The sequence below is a fragment of the Pollicipes pollicipes genome, unplaced genomic scaffold (genome assembly GCF_011947565.3).
Source record: "Pollicipes pollicipes isolate AB1234 unplaced genomic scaffold, Ppol_2.1 Scaffold_3087;HRSCAF=3621_pilon_pilon_pilon, whole genome shotgun sequence".
Classification (NCBI taxonomy): Eukaryota; Metazoa; Arthropoda; class Thecostraca; order Pollicipedomorpha; family Pollicipedidae; genus Pollicipes; species Pollicipes pollicipes.
This window is the reverse complement of record NW_023596225.1, coordinates 1,300,199-1,316,888: the sequence shown is the minus strand read 5'-3', so window position 1 is coordinate 1,316,888 and position 16,690 is coordinate 1,300,199. Positions and strand designations below refer to the sequence as shown.

Genomic DNA, 16,690 nt, shown 5'->3' with positions numbered 1-16,690 from the left:
GCGTTAACCATGCAGTCGGCACGTGCTGTCCAGCGTGCACACCAGCGGGCAGAACGTACCGTCCAGCGTGCACACCAGTGAACAGTACGTACTGTCCAGCGTGCACACCAGCGGGCGGTACGAGGCACGGGGACGGGACGACTTCGGCTTCAGCTTCACGAGGCTCCAGTCTGTATCTAATGACTTCCGGTTGGGGATCAGCTTTCGGTGGTTTCCACATCTGGCTTCTGGCATTGTTTTCGTCCTCGTGCTTTTTGAACGGTGATCTTCGGCCTCGGTTTTGTCACGCTTTAAACAGCTGCCTTCGGCTGCGGACGAGTTATTGAATTATAGGTTTAGCTTCGACTCCACGCGAGCTTGAACTGCTGGCTTCAAATCTCCCGTTTAAAAAAAAATCATTTGTGGCTTTACTTCGCAAAAACAGTTCTGGCTGTCATGTCTCAGGGCCAGTTCACACCTGTCGACGGCTCGAGAACTGATCGAAATGTTGGTTACGCGCCTATTGACACACATTTCGTGTGCGTTTGTCCAAAAGATATTCTATCCGTAATCCCCGACACATCGTCTCGATCACAACGCAAAGCCCTGACAATATTTTGTGATGTCATTTAACAGGCGTTAACCTCTTGTTTCGTTTCGCAAAGCACTGTTGTACACTAGATTCGACTCGGGTCTCGTGATTTTAAACTGATGGTTTTGGCTTCACGTTTGCTACGTTCGAGACCACTGACTCCAGTTTCGGCTTCGGCTTCGCAGTGTGTAGTTCGAAGTCACTGGCTTCAGATTCAGTCTCGCGTTTACAAATACCAAACCCAGCTTGACCTTCAACCTCACAGTTCAAAAAAGTTCAACGCCACGATTTTCAGCTTCGACGGCTTCGGCCTCGATGCCAGACGCCTAGGTTCATCACCAAGCCTGGCCGGTACCAACATCCTGCCCCTCAGATGCCCACCTCTGCCTGCTGCACGGCCAGTCCCCCCCCCCCCCCCCCCGCCCACCCGCTGGGGAGCCGACCTCCGTCAGGCCGCGTCACCTCCCCAGCTCGGACGCGTTCACCGGCTCCGCTGCGGCCGGCGAGCTCGCCAGCTCCGCCGCGGCCGGCGCCGGCCCCGGTCCCCGGGTGGCCAGCAGCAGCACGTTCTCGGGCGAAACGGCGGCCGGCACGTAGCAGACCAGACGGGCGGAAAAGCCGCGCGCCGCCAGGTACCGTACGCGCCCCTCGTCCATCAGCCGCTTGCACATGAAGCCGACGGCCGTGCGCCGCTCCGGCGTCAGGCCCAGCCGGTGGTACCGGCCCGCGCTGCAACCGAGTCACAGCCAGTCAGGCGGGGTCATATGGGGTCACGCGCAGGAATGCCGCACCGAAGCGGGAGAGCTATGTGAGGTCACACGAGTCAGAAGTAACGCCAGCGTGCCAGGCGGGTATGATACGAGGAGTCGTATGATACGAGGGGGGGGGGGGGGGGCGTGAGCGTCAACGACAGGAATCTACTACAGAAACAGACCGCGTAATTCGAAAAACGAAGGGCCAATTCCATAGCAGCACGTGACGTTGCATCCAGATCAGTGTCATCACCAATAATCTCCGGTCTGTCGCATACATAAACAAACGAGAACAAAAGCCTGTGTTGTGGCTTACAGCCCAGCCGCGATCCATCCCCAAGCTCCAGCAGTAACAGCTGTAACACCAGCTCAGATAACTGCGAACTGGAGGGCGGTGGCGCGTGCTGGGACGGTGGGCGCCGGCTCGAGCCCCACCTGGCGTCGCGAGAACCCGGTCCGGGCGCCTCCAGACGAGCCCGCTTGGCGTCAGCCTCCTCCGCGCTGCCCGGCCGCTTCTGAGTCTGTTCTGGCGAGGCGAGGTCCGCTGAGGCCTGGACTGTCGCGGTCTGGCTTGCCACGGTCTGGTCTGCGGTGGTCTGGTCTCCGGTGGCCCGGTCTGCGGTGGTCTGGCCTGCGGTGGCCTGGTCTGCGGCGGTCTGGCCTGCGGTGGCCTGGTCTGCAGTGGTCTGGCCTGCGGTGGCCTGGTCTGCGGTGGTACGGTCTGTGGTGACCTGGTCTGCGGTAGCCTGGTCCGTGGTGACCAGGTCTGCAGTGACCTGGTTTGCGGTGGCCTGGTCTGCGATGGCTTGGTCTGCGGTGGTCTGTACTGCGGTGGTCTGGTCTGCGGTGGCCTGGTCAGGCGGGACCCGGTCGCGCCCTGAGGTGGGTGTTTCGCGCTCCGCTCGTGGCTGGTCGCCGTTCTGCTGGGGTCTGTCCCAGCTGGGGGTGCCGCAGGTGGCCCAGGCCGCCACGCCCTTCAGAGCGGTGAAATCCTCGGCAGAGAACCCGCACTCCTGCAACAAAGGCCTCCGTTAGGCCGCGACTGCGAACTGACAGACCAGACCCACGGGCATTCCCCACGTGGAAAACACGGTGGAAGTTGTTAGTGAAGTATGAGGTCTGTAAGAATAAACGCACTAATAGACAGCCAAGGGATGGTATATCTGAAAACATTTAATTACCCGAGACCTCATCTTTTGGGTTTCGCCGCGGCACATTAATTGCATCTGAAGTAAGGATTCTTTCCCATTCCGGCAAAAGCCAGAGCTCTTGCTCAATTTACAACTCTTTACTAGATCAACCAGCATTCGTGGCTCATACCATCAAAACGCGGAAAGAATGCATAAAACACCGACAGATCACAGGAGTAAGAACCTGGAACCTGTCGACCTCCTAGACCAAGATTTGTTGTGATTCGTGTATTTTTACACGACCTGTTAATGATTTCGGCCAACAAACCGGACATTTTCTATTTTCGGCCCGAAATAGTTCTCACAGAAAACAGATTTGGTCACGATTTGACATTAAATTCGTGGATCCATTTTTCTCTGATGCAATCAGATTTCACGAAAATATCATCACCCTGACTTGACCTACAATTGGCCGCATTTTAAGCTGAATCTGACTGAATTTGGAATAGCACAGGCGCATGCTAATACAGGCGATCTGCGTCTCCCAACTGGCTCACACACAGCCGAGACGGAGAGAAGTCTGGCGTGCTAATACAGGCGATCTGCGTCTCCCAAGTGGCTCACACACAGCCGAGATGGAGAGAAGTCTGGCGTCTCACCTGCAGAAACGGTTTGCCGACAGTAGCTGGTCCACTCGACCCTGTGGTGGCAGCAAAGGGCGATCAGAATGCCTTGGACGTCCGACACCACAGCCCTGCTACAGCTCGCCGGGCCTGGACAATCCCGTTGGGTGGCGGGTGCCTCGGTGGACTCTGGCTGAGCACCTGACGCTTCGGTGGACCCTGGCTGAACATCTGACGCTTCGGTGGACGCTGGATGAACACGGGAGGCTGTAGTGGACTCTGACTGGACGGCAGAGGTCGCGGTGAACTCTGACTGGACGGCAGAGGTCGCGGTGGACTCCGGCTGGCTGACGGCGGGTTGAGAAGTGTCCGGCATAGGCGCGGCCGTAGCGGCGCGGATGCCCAGATCTGTAGGCGCAAACGGTCTGGTAGGCGAGGGACGGCAGATAAGCGCTGCCAGATGGGCCGATCGGTGCTGCCAGATGGGCCGATCAGTGCCGCCAGATGGGCCCCAGGCGGCGCAGCACACCAGGTGCTCACTGGATACCCACGGTCGCCACCGTCGGTTGAAATCGTAAGCTGACGCGACATGGTTGAGATCTTAATTTTGATTAATGAACATTCAGTGGCACAATACACCAGCAAAGGCACCCAGTGACTATAACTGCAAACCAGATATACATCAAGCACGCCAATGTCACAATAATCAGAAAGACGCCCTCGTGCTCCCACTTAATGGGGATTTCTTCCCAACTATATCTCCATTCTCCTGGTTTTCTCCTGGGTTTCTCCGAAGAATAAGGCTAATGTCACTGTCTTATCTATGGGATTTCTTACCAGTAGCAGCCCCACACAGATGCTTGCTGACGGCCACCACGGGCCTGCCGATGCAGGCGTCACAGCCAGACAGGTTCAGATGGCGTATGTCGATTTTCAGCCGTTGGATGTCAGGCATGTCGGCGAGATCCTTCAGTTTATTTTCAGCCTTGTGTCGGTGAGAGGCCCGGTCCACCAGCACGATCTGGGACTGGCTGTCGACGGCCCGCGCCAACCAGAACGACAGCTGAGCTAAACGAAACCACGCGCTTCTATTAATCCACAGCCAATGTCAGCCAGGACAAAATAAGGATTTCCACTGAAGAAGAGGCACCGCACCATTTTAAAGCAGGCATCCAAAGCCATGATGGTGGCGTGCTTAGGTGGGTGGCCCTGCAGCACCATGACACAAGCGAGAAGGCGACGGCAAACGCCGCGGTCATGGCACCTCAGCAGTACAAACCACAGCCAAAGGTAAGACATTCACACATGCAAGTCCCAAGAAGCACAAGTGTCTTTGAGAGAGTGAGAGCCGTGGACTGGCGGGTTGAATTAGACACCACACTGAGTACTGATCTTCCTGGACAACACAGTGACGACGGACTGGCACTGCTAAATGGTTCACCTTCATTGGTCTGTGTCTGAATATATGCAAATTATGGAACATGCACATGATACCACAAAAATAACAGAAGATTGCAAAATAAGACCATCCAAACATTAGCCTTCAACCACATAACATACATTTAGGACCAAGCTTCTTTAAATGTTTGGAAATAACAGCAACGTCATGATTTGATTTGTCAACGTCATGATTTGTTTCAAGGAATGTGTCCAAAAACTACGTCATTCATGGAGGCCAGATGCTCCAACAGTGGGTACATATCTGTCGGAATCTACTAGAAGCACACATGGAACCTTCCAAACCTTCACACATACGCTTCAGCAAGCATGATTGTCCAGCCACGCGGCCGGGGCGAGCCGCGCCGGCCGAGCCGCACCTTTGCCGGAGCCGAGCTCGACGAAGGTGCGCGGCCCCTGCAGCAGGCCGGCGTCCCGCAGCACGGCCAGCAGCGCCGCGTTCTGCCGCAGGTGCTTCAGCGTGTCAGCGCCCAGCTCGGGCCGCGAGAGGCTCTCCGCCAGCAGCGGGTGGGTCGCGCCGTCCGCCGCCACTGGCTGCCGCACGCGCTCTGAGGCGGGTGAGCAGGGCACAGCAAGTCAGCGGGTGCGTCGCGCCGTCCGCCGCCACTGGCTGCCGCACGCACTCTGAGGCGGGCGAGCAGGGCACAGCAAGTCAGCGGGTGCGTCGCGCCGTCCGCCGCCACTGGCTGCCGCACGCGCTCTGAGGCGGGTGAGCAGGGCACAGCAAGTCAGCGGGTGCGTCGCGCCGTCCGCCGCCACTGGCTGCCGCACGCACTCTGAGGCGGGCGAGCAGGGCACAGCAAGTCAGCGGGCGCGTCGCGCCGTCCGCCGCCACTGGCTGCCGCACGCACTCTGAGGCGGGCGAGCAGGGCACAGCAAGTCAGCGGGTGCAGGCTCTCTGTGTGCCATTGTGGTGCAACAGAATGTACTGGCAAAAATACCACAGGCACAGGACATGCAGGCATTATCCATAATTGTCATAGCACTTAACAAAGTGTGGATATATACTGGGGTAGGGCATAGTGTCACAAATTAAGCTGGGGGAGGGGGCAGTGAAAAATGATATACACACCTCAAAACACACTAACAAATGAGCTTCTCCACAGATAGAGCTGACCTTTTCAAAGTGTAGGGTGGAGGGGGGCACTAAAACACTTAGCTTAAAAGGAAGCTGCAGCACTGGCTATGTAAGATGTATATAAAGAATGACATGGAAGCAGCATTTCTACCTCATCACAGTCTAACATTTTAAAGCAATCCATGTGATCTGATCAATGGAAAGCCAACATGTGGTTCAACTTCACAATCCCTGAGCTCATCTTACCTCTATACAGAGTGCTGATTTGGTCCAGAAGACTGAGCAGTGCCTGATCAGAGAGCTGGTGAATTGTCATGCCTTTTTCCTGGGATGGTGCCATCACCAGAGTTTATGTCTTGCACAAAATATGGTGGAACTACTGTCACCCGGGCATTGCATACTTTCAGGTGCCTTTGGAGCTTCTTGACAAAACAGGTGCTGAAATCACATAGAGTGCTTTTTATACACCTAGATAACTAATTTATGATGTGCTAACCAATTGCACAAAAATGCTGTATCATATGATTGCTGAGCATGATAATAACAAGTTACATTCACTTATGCAAGTGTAGGCATAACTGTCTACTGACAAACTGATGGAGTATAATAAAATAATTTACCTTGATTGTAAAATACTGAGCATCAAATAAAAGCACTTACTGTGTACCATCCAAGGGGCACTTCATTCTCAGTCGATCTTCAGGGACCCCTTTCTGCAGCAGTTAACATGTACCAGTCATACATTACACATCATACATCATACATGGGCCTAGAGTTTGCAATGTCTGCCCTGATGAGTCATCTGATTCACCCAGCAGTGGTGGGTGAATTGGAGGTGTTTTAGGCACTTGCTATTTGCCCTTGACAGGTATAGCCAGCAGTCAGTAACACACACAAAAGGCCAGTTGATATCAGAGGGTAGGAAATATTCTGCCAAACATAAAGGAACATTTAACTTTCACCACCAAATGCTGCTGTTGACCTGGAATTGCAAGCTTGGATGGTAGGGAAAAGGGCTCATACAGCAAACACTGCTTGGTGTGAGCTTTGATTCCAGAAATCCATCCATTCAAAAGGTTCAGATTCAAATCTTAGAAACATAAGAGTCAGTGCCTGTTTTTTATATGATCAGCTAGAAACTCACAACATCCTATTTTCTAACTTGCATCTTGCAATCACCTAGCTTGTGCCATAGGCTCAATAAGCATTAAATACCAGCAATGTGTTGAAAAATGAAATCAATAAGCAGCTTAAGTATCACACAACTAAAAAGCTTGAGCTCACCTTCAAATTTTCTGTGTCATGAACAGTGTGTTCTCCACATAAATTTTCACCTCTAAGAGCCCACATCCTGCAAGACCTTTGTTTCTTCTCAACGAAGAACTGACACTTTCGCCTTCCATTTCCATCTATAAGTAAGTTTGGACTGGTTTCCATGTTAAGATGAAATCATGCAAACTTTTACCAGTTTACAGCAACGCTCACCGCCCAACTTATGGGAGACACGTGCCTATCTCATAACTGAGCAGTGCGTCTACTTGGTGTTTCCATGTGATGCGTCAAATGAGACTTAGTGAAGCAGTTGCGTTAGATTTGCACCAGTATTTTTGTTCGTATTCGGCTGATTTATCAGGAGCTAAAACAAATATGTTTGTTACAATCAATGTATGAGTCAATAAAACCAGCTTTATGTCATTGAATAATACCTTAACTATTTCTAGATATTTTAAGTATTATGAAAAAATCACAAAATGAGCTTACTCTTTTGAAAAAACATTGTTTAATTATCATAATTTTGGTCCGCGACAGTCATGACGCAGAAGTAAGGTTATTGTCAATAAGTTTGTTTTAGGAGCAACATACCCGGACAGCCTGGAAAGAGACAAGGTGAGGGGGACGGAGGACTCTATAGTATTGTGGTTTTGAGGTGTGCTACAGATCAATATCCATTCCGACACATAATTATTATCCTAAATGCCACTGTCTAATGCTTGTACTTTGATTAACGACCAGTAGCCCGCCAACAGATATTACAATCTTTCAAAGATGATAAATAGGCCAGTATTCGTAGCAAAAACAATTGTTGCTTGATTGGAGGTGTTCGATTTCGGCTTTATGAATATCCACTTATAACTGAGTTCTTTTTTAAGTCCAACAAGTACAGCATCACATACTTTCCCTCGAGATTAGTTCATGGATGTGATATGTGTGGTACATGCAAAGTTGGAGGCCAGGCTGCAAAAATATATGCCTTGTTGAACATACTCAGCAAAATTGCACCATCACAGCAATTATTTCAGCACATGTTTGCAATAGGCTTGAACAGTTAGTCTTTGGTGCTCAGTGACCAGTATTATAGCACAAAGGGAGCTAATGGTTCAATACATTTTGATGGAAAGGTATTGCAATCAAAAGCACATAAGAACATTTTGAACTCAAAACTTTTAAAAAAGAATTAAGAGCAATTTAGGTGTAGGTATACATTTCTACCTACCATTATAAAAAAATCATTGTACGCCATTTGTCATGTTTAAGGCCGAACATACCGTAAGTAATCGTAAAATAGGTAGGTTCATGCTCCTACCTTCAAATTTTATTATTTATGATAGCGAGCTCCCGAGAGGCCACATGCACCCCCACCTCCTAGACTCCCCAGTACCGTTTCTGTATTGCCGTTGTGTAATTACAATATTTCTGCTTATCAAGAACCATATAAAATGTACAGCATCAAGGTAACAATATTAATGCAATGAAAAACATTTCTCATCTTGTCTAGGTATGCTAATGAAACAGACAGGCCAGCATGGTCCAGAACATAGCCTAAACTAAACTAAACTAAACTGGCCTAGCCTAAGCTAACCTAACCTAACCTGACTTAACCTAACCTAGCCTAGCCTAACAACCTAACCTAGCCCCACCTAACCTCACCTCACCTAACCTAATCTAGCCTAACCTAACCTGACCCCCACCCCATCCCCTTCAACCCAGTGTCCCATTGGCATCCATGTTCCATGCCATATACATGTACTGTATTAAGAAGTTTTGTTTAGCCGCCATAGTTCTCATTTTGCGTTTCATTCCCACACAAAAACGTCACATTTCCCCACCATGTTGACCAATCTACAAACAACACGCAAGACTGCTTGGGTACACAAGAAACACATTTTATTGAATTCCTGTTACCTTGGCCTCATGCATTTTCATGGTTCTTGATAAGCAGTAATGTGGTGATCGTGCAGTAATGTTGCAATCATGCATAGAAATGGCGCCAGGGTCATGGTTGCTGTGTTTGGATGTTCGCTATCATAGTTATTTAAGTTCCAAGGTAAGAGCTTAGATGACCTGTTTTATGATTCATTACGATATGTTCTGCCTTAAAAAATGGCGATTGAAGTACAATGCTCTTTCTTAACATGAGGTAGCAATGTATACCCTGACTGCAATTTAGTCTGGACTGAGTTTTGTACATGTGAGCTAGGAAGCCCACAACCTATTCACATGGATGTTTACCACAGTGGTAGGATTTTTCAGACTGGAATCCAGGTGTATACCACAAACTGCATTGTGTGGATTCCATTCTAAAATTCATTCAGTTGGGTGTGTATGATGCAAACATAAATGCAAGTGGCAGTAATTCTGGCTATCTGGTGTGCTCTGTGTGCATATTCTGTCAGATGCTAGTGTATTGCCCTCTGACTTCAACCCATGACATCTCACCTGCCCAGCCAATTGCCAAGCCAGAGCTACCTTCAACTGGATTCACCACCACCTGGTCTTGTGCCTGATAAGTCAATATTGAGCCAAGTAGAGCGGCAGACAGTGAACCCTGAGCCTGGGGTGCATAAGCAAACCTCTTGGCAGCTGTATCAGCCAAAGTGGTGAATGTTGCTATTCTACTCATGTTTGGCAGTTTAAGTAGGTCAGCTGGCCAATAAAGCAAGGAGACACATGATTAATAACACAGCATTTCATTAGGTGGCAAGGTCTTTTGGCAAGTGGGGCAAAACAAGAGCTTTGAAAAGCTGTGTGATATATGGGGATGTCAGAATGGGCAGCACTGTTTTTGTAAAGTAGGGTCATGACTGCACTAAGTATTGTAATCACCATGGCAAGGGTTAAGACAGTGTTTCGGCATGACATGAGCCTAAGCTGAAACCATAGGCTGGAGCATGCTTGAAGTCAAAACCCAAGCCAGCTATATAAATGTTACAGAGCCAAAGTTAAATCAAACATTGAGTCTACTGGAAGCTGAAGCCAAAACAAAATGTGAAAAGTGGGACAAATCAAACCCAAATTTCAAGCTTTTTGAGAGAAACTGCTTTCATACAGCTGAAGTTGAAGTCAAAGTAGGCTTCATCCCCATACCTGTTTCTGGTCCAGTCAACAGATGTTGTATGCAATGCTCTTATGAGTGTGGATCCTGGAAGTGAACACCTGAGGGCTTATATCCAAGTTTATGCTGCCATCCAAAGTCAAATATGTGACTAACACTTTTCTCAAAATTGTGTTTTTGTTATTATTATATTTGTCTTGACAAGTGACATATTTTGAACAAGCAAAACATGCATATTCATGATTGTGGAGAAATCAAAGTTATATAAGGTTGGTAGATCCACATATGGGAAGTGCCTGTGAGGTTTTCCAAAGACAGAAACAAGTAGCTGACACCTAAATGTGAAAAGGTGCCTCAATTGTTCCCATATGCCACACACTTCGTTTTTAGAGAAAAAAAGAAGCTGTTCACATATGCTGTTTTGCCACTTACGATTAGTGCCAGAACAGTGTCAAAAGCTTGTATTTGTGAGATAACATGTTTTTTTGGCATTGGGAACTGTTGTAAATTGAGCAGTTTCACATTTTTGCCAGTTGTAAATGCCTGTTTTTTTCTAGTTTTTTCCAAATCCAGGTAATTACGCACATCTTCTCAATGGAAGTGCTGCAGTCATACACATGTGTTGCGGTGTTCTTCACACGCTAGCGGTGTTCTTCACACACTAACAGGATAGCGGTTTCGGTGAGATTATATCATAGGTCTTAACCACGGCTTTGTACCACCAAGAGCCTACTGTTATTCTGCCACGCACAACAGGTACACTTGACACCATGTCTGATGCTCTACACCCAGCAGATGCTTAACTTTTGCAGATACGGTCCCTGGCCCTGAATCGGCTATGAATGAGACATGGCGATATCCTTCCCTGGTTCCATGGAGTTGTTCAATCACCCGTACAATGCTTAGCAACTGCACCAAAGACGCGTAACTGTGCGCATGCTTGTTTTTGCCGAGATAGGAGACGTTGCCAAGCCTGTCTCCGCAATTGGCAAACACGCGCCTGTCATCATTTACGCGTTTTCGCCCAGATGTGCCTTTTTTACATCTGCCACTGTTAAGGTTTCAATACCGCCTTCCTATGTCAAAAAAACATCCTCAGCGGTTAAGGCCGTAGTTATTTTGAGTTATTTTGATTGTGTATGTTGCTAGATAGATAACTTTTGTTGTCTGATCGGTGTGCAATTTGTACTTATTGCATGTTTACGACCATGACATCAAAATAACACAAAAATCACTGTCCTGAACAATTGCAAAATTACTAGTTATGTGTTCTTGACTTTAGATGGCAGTATGGGCTCAGTCACGGTGTGGTGGAGAAACTTGATAACATGGTCTGCCTGACAGTTTCCACTCCTGGCATGGACATGATAGTATGTACCATTGATAACAAGCTTTTTCCAATATCTCTGGCAATAGAATAATGTATATTTTTAACAATTAGTGGCTGAAAAACATGTCAAGCTCATGAAACATGAGTTTCCAATCCAGTGAATAGTTGTGTCAACAAGCTGATGTAGTTGGATTAGGCCAACCAATCTATTTTGACACCAGCGTAAAATAAGTCAGTGTAGCGTGTCTGACCACGTCCAAAGCCGACAGCGGTGTAGCTTGTCTCACGTGCGCCACCGCTGTCACCAGATGTCGGACAGCGAGGACGCGGATGACCTGTCCGGCTCGGAGGCGTCCGGGCCGACGTTCGCCAACCGCGGCGCGGCCGACGACGAGGCCGAGGAGGCGCGGCCCGGAGAGGAGGAGCCGTCTGGCGACTCGGAGCCGGAGGGCGAGGACCTGGACAAGAGTGTGAGTTGGTCAGATGCATGCTCTGGTGTGTGACATGAGGTGGTTGGACTGGCCTCTTGCCCTGAAGAGAGTTGGCCGCTTGTCCCATCGTTGTAAGCATGGGATGGATGTAAAGTGGTGAGGTTACATGTTATGCATTTTTTTAAATGACTGTTGGTTGCCCACTTCGTCTCATGGACGGGTTCCATAATCTCCCGTGCTAAAACGCTGTTTCGGGCCAAATTATCCTCTTCCGGTTCCTATTTGTTTTGCCCAGTGTAAAAAATATGGTAATACCCAGCGTTCCTACGAGACCAGGACTGTTCTGCCAGGTCCAGCCTTTCTCCGTTGGCCCGCTCCGAGTAGTCATGATCTTGTTTTCGAAACTAGCAAGATGTTGACCCGAGCATTTACACAGCTTGTGTCGGTAACACGTTATTTTCCGACCTTGCACAATGCCGCTACATCGCTCCGCTAACTGATCTGCAGGATTATGACAGCGAGGAGGACGAGGACGAGGACGAGGAGCGGCGCGGCAGCAAGAAGCGCAAGAAGAAGAAGGACCGCTTCGGCGGCTTCATTCTGGAGGAGGCGGAGGAGGACGGCGACGCCGACGAGGACGAGGAGTGGGACGCCGAGGCCGACAACTACGACATCATGGCGAACGAGGAGGGCGAGGTGGGGCCCACCGCGCAGGAGATCGAGCAGCGGCGGCGGCGGAACCAGATGATGTGGGACACGCAGAACGAGGACGAGATCGAGGAGTACTACCGGCGCAAGTACGCCGAGGAGGGCGCGGGCGCGCGCCACTTCGGCGACGGCGGCGAGGAGATGTCGGACGAGATCACCCAGCAGACGCTGCTGCCCGGCGTCAAGTAAGTGACGGCCGGCAGGCCGGCGGAGCACTGCGGACGGCGGGCGGAGAGGACGTGCGGCCGACGGGAAGGCAGGGTGGTGTGATGTTGGATCAATGATCAGATTAAGTAATTTCAAATCAGGTGGCTTGTTGATGTGGGCATGCCATTATTATGTTGGTCGTGCTGTTGTATAGAATCGTAGCCGTCGGGCGATGTAGTGGATTTTGATGTTTGTGGGAATCATTAGGTTGTCTCCTCATCTCTGGTGGGAGAATATGTGAAATGCATTACCTGGGGGCGTCGTTCTGTGAATGAGCCGCCCGGTGTCAGTCATTTAAATTCATGATCACGTATAACACCTTGTCTGTCGCCACAGGGACCCGAACCTGTGGATGGTCAAGTGCCGGATCGGCGAGGAGCGCGCCACCGTCATGAAGCTAATGGCCAAATTCATCACGCTGTCCAACAAGGATGAGCCGCTGCAGATCAAGTCGGTGGTGGCGCCCGAGGGCGTCAAGGGCTACATCTATATTGAGGCCTACAAGCAGACACACGTCAAGCAGGCCATCGAAGGCATTGGCAACCTGCGTATGGGACAGTACACTCAGCAGGTCAGAAACCAATCCTCTGGGATCTGCAGGCATGTCCTGGTGTTGAACAGCACGCCTACTGGGCAGTACATGAGGCAGTCTAGCACACCCAAAATGTGCAGGTGACATGTAAATCATGTGCAGACATCTATAAGCATGATATATATATATATATATATATATATATATATATATATATATATATATATATATATAGAAAGATCAGATTGTGTAAGATGTGGAAGCATTAGATTGTATTTTTAGGTCAACGAATCACCACCAACACATTAACAGTTATATTTTCATGTATAAAAGGCATGCCGATACTGAACAAATTGAAGTGGCAGGTGACTCACGCATTTTCAGAGCTGCTTGTGCTGTTCAGGTGCCAGTCACCGACCGTGCACGGCAGGCAGTGTTGGCCCGTCTCTCGCCCGTCGAGCCACTCGGATGACGCGTCTCGCCTCCCGCAGATGGTGCCCATCAAGGAGATGACGGACGTGATGCGGGTCATCAAGGAGCAGATGGTGCTGAAGCGCGGCTGCTGGGTTCGCCTGAAGCGTGGCGTCTTCAAGGACGACATCGCCCAGGTGGACTATGTGGACCCCGGCCAGAGCTCTGTCCACCTCAAGCTCATCCCGCGCATTGATTACTCGCGCATGCGCGGCGCGCTGCGGGACAAGGTGAGATCGGCTGACTGCAGACATGCATGGGAGGCGGCTGGGGCGGTGGGGCACGCAGAGGCACCGTCTCAGAGTAGGATGCAGACAAAGCACCATTGAAAAGGAGTCAGTCTCGTCATGTGCTTAACGACGCCTTTGCGGCCCCACATGGTCACTTGTGTGGCCTGAACCTGCCCATTCTGCTGCTAACACTATCCCATTCTCTTACTCATAAGTCTTGCGGCGCGGCTTCCCTGCTGACCACGCCCGCCGCCGGCCTGCTGGTGGAGCGGTGCCGGGCCCAGCAGCGCCACGGTCCGGTGCGGCGCGGCTTCCCTGCTGACCACGCCCGCTGCCGGCCAGCTGGTGGAGCGGTGCCGGGCCCAGCAGCGCCGCGGTCCGGCTCACCCGGGCCCCGCTGACCACGCCCGCTGCCGGCCAGCTGGTGGAGCGGTGCCGGGCCCAGCAGCGCCGCGGTCCGACTCACCTGGGCCCCGCTGACCGCAGGAGAACGAGGTGAAGCGGAAACGGCGCCAGCGGCCGCCGCAGAAGCTGTTCGACATGGAGGCCGTGCGATCTATCGGCGGCGAGATCAGCCAGGACGGCGACTTCATCATCTTCGAGGGAAACCGCTACTCGCGCAAGGGGTTCCTCTATAAGAACTTCGTCATGAGCGCCATTCAGGCTGAGGGTGCGTCTGCCATGTTCTCTGCAGTTCGCGCCTAGCTCGCCGACCCACGAGACGGTTATTCTCACAGTATTCACTGCCTGGACCGGCTCGCAGTGTTTTTTTGCTGTATGGTGGAGGTGATTTTTGCGCGTCGGCTGCACCGTTCTGATCTCACGGTTTAGGTTCAGGATATCAGGATATCGTGCGCTGCTCATCATTCCAGACGTCCTGTTTGGCCGCGATACTAGACGCACTACGCATTCCAGACGTCCTGTTTGGCCACGAGGAGTGGCCGAGTAACCTTAGCAGTGTGTCAGCTGAGCATGCCCTCTCGCCGATCGTCCCTGGCCACAGCCGTGCCGAGCGCGGCTGACGTGTGCGCGTCGCTCTGATGACGGCGGGCCGCGCGCGCAGGCGTCAAGCCGACGCTCTCCGAGCTGGAAAAGTTCGAGGAGCAGCCGGAGAGCCTTGACATGGAGCTGGCGCACTCGGCCAAGACGGAGGAGGGCCACTCGTTCACGCCCGGTGACAACGTGGAGGTGGTAGAGGGCGAGCTCATCAACCTGCAGGGCACCATCGTCAAGATAGATGGCACTAAGGTCACCATCATGCCCAAACACGAGGATCTCAAGGTGAGCAACGGACGCGGAGTCAGTCGCCGAACGCCGCGTGTTTGGTGCTGCCGCGTGCGTATTCGTTTTCCGACCAGCTGGCCAGCAGCCGCTTGGCGACTGACTGGTCCACCGGCGACAGCTCCGGATCAACACCGAGTCAGACCGCTTCGTTTATTTCTGGACCCAGTCTGCCTCCATGTATGGTCCCAGGCTAGATTCCACCAGTTTCTCGTCCAGGTGAAGCGTGAAGCATAGGCCATTTCCGTCCAGATGAGCAGAGATGGTTGGCACCTTGTTAACCAGAATGAAATGACACCTACCACTGCTGCTTAGCACTTACTTTCTCCAGAAGGATAATCCGACGGTCGTTCGCTGGGACCAGACCCTAACTCGGCACCGCCTGCCGCCCAGGACCCGCTGGAGTTTCCGGCTCACGAACTGAAGAAGTATTTCTGCATGGGCGACCACGTGAAAGTGATCTCGGGCCGCTACGAGGGCGACACGGGCCTGATTGTAAGCGTCGAGGACAACAAGGCCGTGCTCTTCTCCGACCTCACCATGCACGAGCTGAAGGTGCTACCGCAGGACCTGCAGCTCTGCTCCGACATGGCCACGGGCGTGGACAGCATGGGCCAGTTCCAGTACGGCGACATGGTGCAACTCGAGTGAGTGCAGCCCGCTCCCGGGGCGGCCAAGACGGGCGCCCGCTTCTGAGGCGGCCAAGACGGGTGCCCGCTCCCGGGGCGGCCAAGACGGGTGCCCGCTTCTGAGGCGGCCAAGACGGGTGCCCGCTCCCGGGGCGGCCAAGACGGGTGCCCGCTTCTGAGGCGGCCAAGACAGGCGCCCGCCCCCCTGCCGTTTGTGGAGGCCACTGGAGTCGCCGTCGGACGGAGGACTCCGGCTGCGGTGGTCTCGAGCGCGTCACTCCGCCCCCAGTCTCGTGTCTGTTGACCCTGTCAGTGGTAATCTCGAGCGTGCCGCCTCACCCCCAGTCTCGTGTCTGTTGACCCTGTCAGTGGTTATCTCGGGCGTACCGCCCCGCCCCCAGTCTCGTGTCTGTTGACCCTGTCAGTGGTTATCTCGAGCGTACCGCCCCGCCCCCAGTCTCGCGTCTGTTGACCCTGTCAGTGGTAACCTCGAGCGCACCGCTCCGCCTCCAGTCTCGCGTCTGTTGACCCTGTCAGTGGTTATCTCGAGCGCACCGCTCCGCCTCCAGTCCCCAGACGGTGGGTGTGATCGTGCGCCTGGAGCGCGAGAACCTGCATGTGCTCAACATGCACGGCAAGATCATCAAGGTGAAGCCACAGGCGGTGCACAAGAAGAAGGACTCGCGCTACGCGGTGGCGCTCGACACGGAGCAGAACACCATCCAGCGGCGCGACATCGTCAAGGTCATCGACGGCCCGCACTCGGTGGGTGGGGCCGCGGCCAGGGCGGCAGCCGTCGTGCCGCTTGCCGGGACAGCGGCCAGTGTGTGCTGCGTGATCGGACGCGTCCAGCGAGCTGACGGCCAGACTGGGCGGGCGCAGGGCGTGCGGTTGGCGCGGGGCCGGGAGTCGTGCCAGGATGGGTA

The 16,690-nt window shown here is 52.3% G+C and overlaps 2 protein-coding genes across 2 annotated transcripts; one reads left to right on the top strand and one right to left on the bottom strand.

The window, feature by feature from the left end:
• Window positions 1-1,119: 1,119 nt before the first annotated feature.
• Window positions 1,120-7,155, bottom strand: LOC119114927 (tRNA:m(4)X modification enzyme TRM13 homolog; the record flags this gene model as incomplete). Its single annotated transcript, XM_037238985.1, is given in 9 exon segments — window positions 1,120-1,300; window positions 1,759-2,212; window positions 2,214-2,336; window positions 3,113-3,484; window positions 3,914-4,144; window positions 4,894-5,107; window positions 5,915-6,050; window positions 6,273-6,325; window positions 6,897-7,155. Coding segments are annotated over 8 exon segments (1,737 nt in total), but the record flags the coding sequence as incomplete, so codon positions are not given.
• Window positions 7,156-7,459: 304 nt separating this feature from the next.
• Window positions 7,460-16,529, top strand: LOC119089536 (transcription elongation factor SPT5; the record flags this gene model as incomplete). The annotated part of the gene is given in 9 exon segments (XM_037212270.1): window positions 7,460-7,499; window positions 11,584-11,745; window positions 12,214-12,599; window positions 12,958-13,192; window positions 13,645-13,854; window positions 14,341-14,524; window positions 14,918-15,135; window positions 15,529-15,782; window positions 16,334-16,529. Coding segments are annotated over 8 exon segments (1,845 nt in total), but the record flags the coding sequence as incomplete, so codon positions are not given.
• Between the last annotated feature and the right edge of the window lie 161 nt (window positions 16,530-16,690).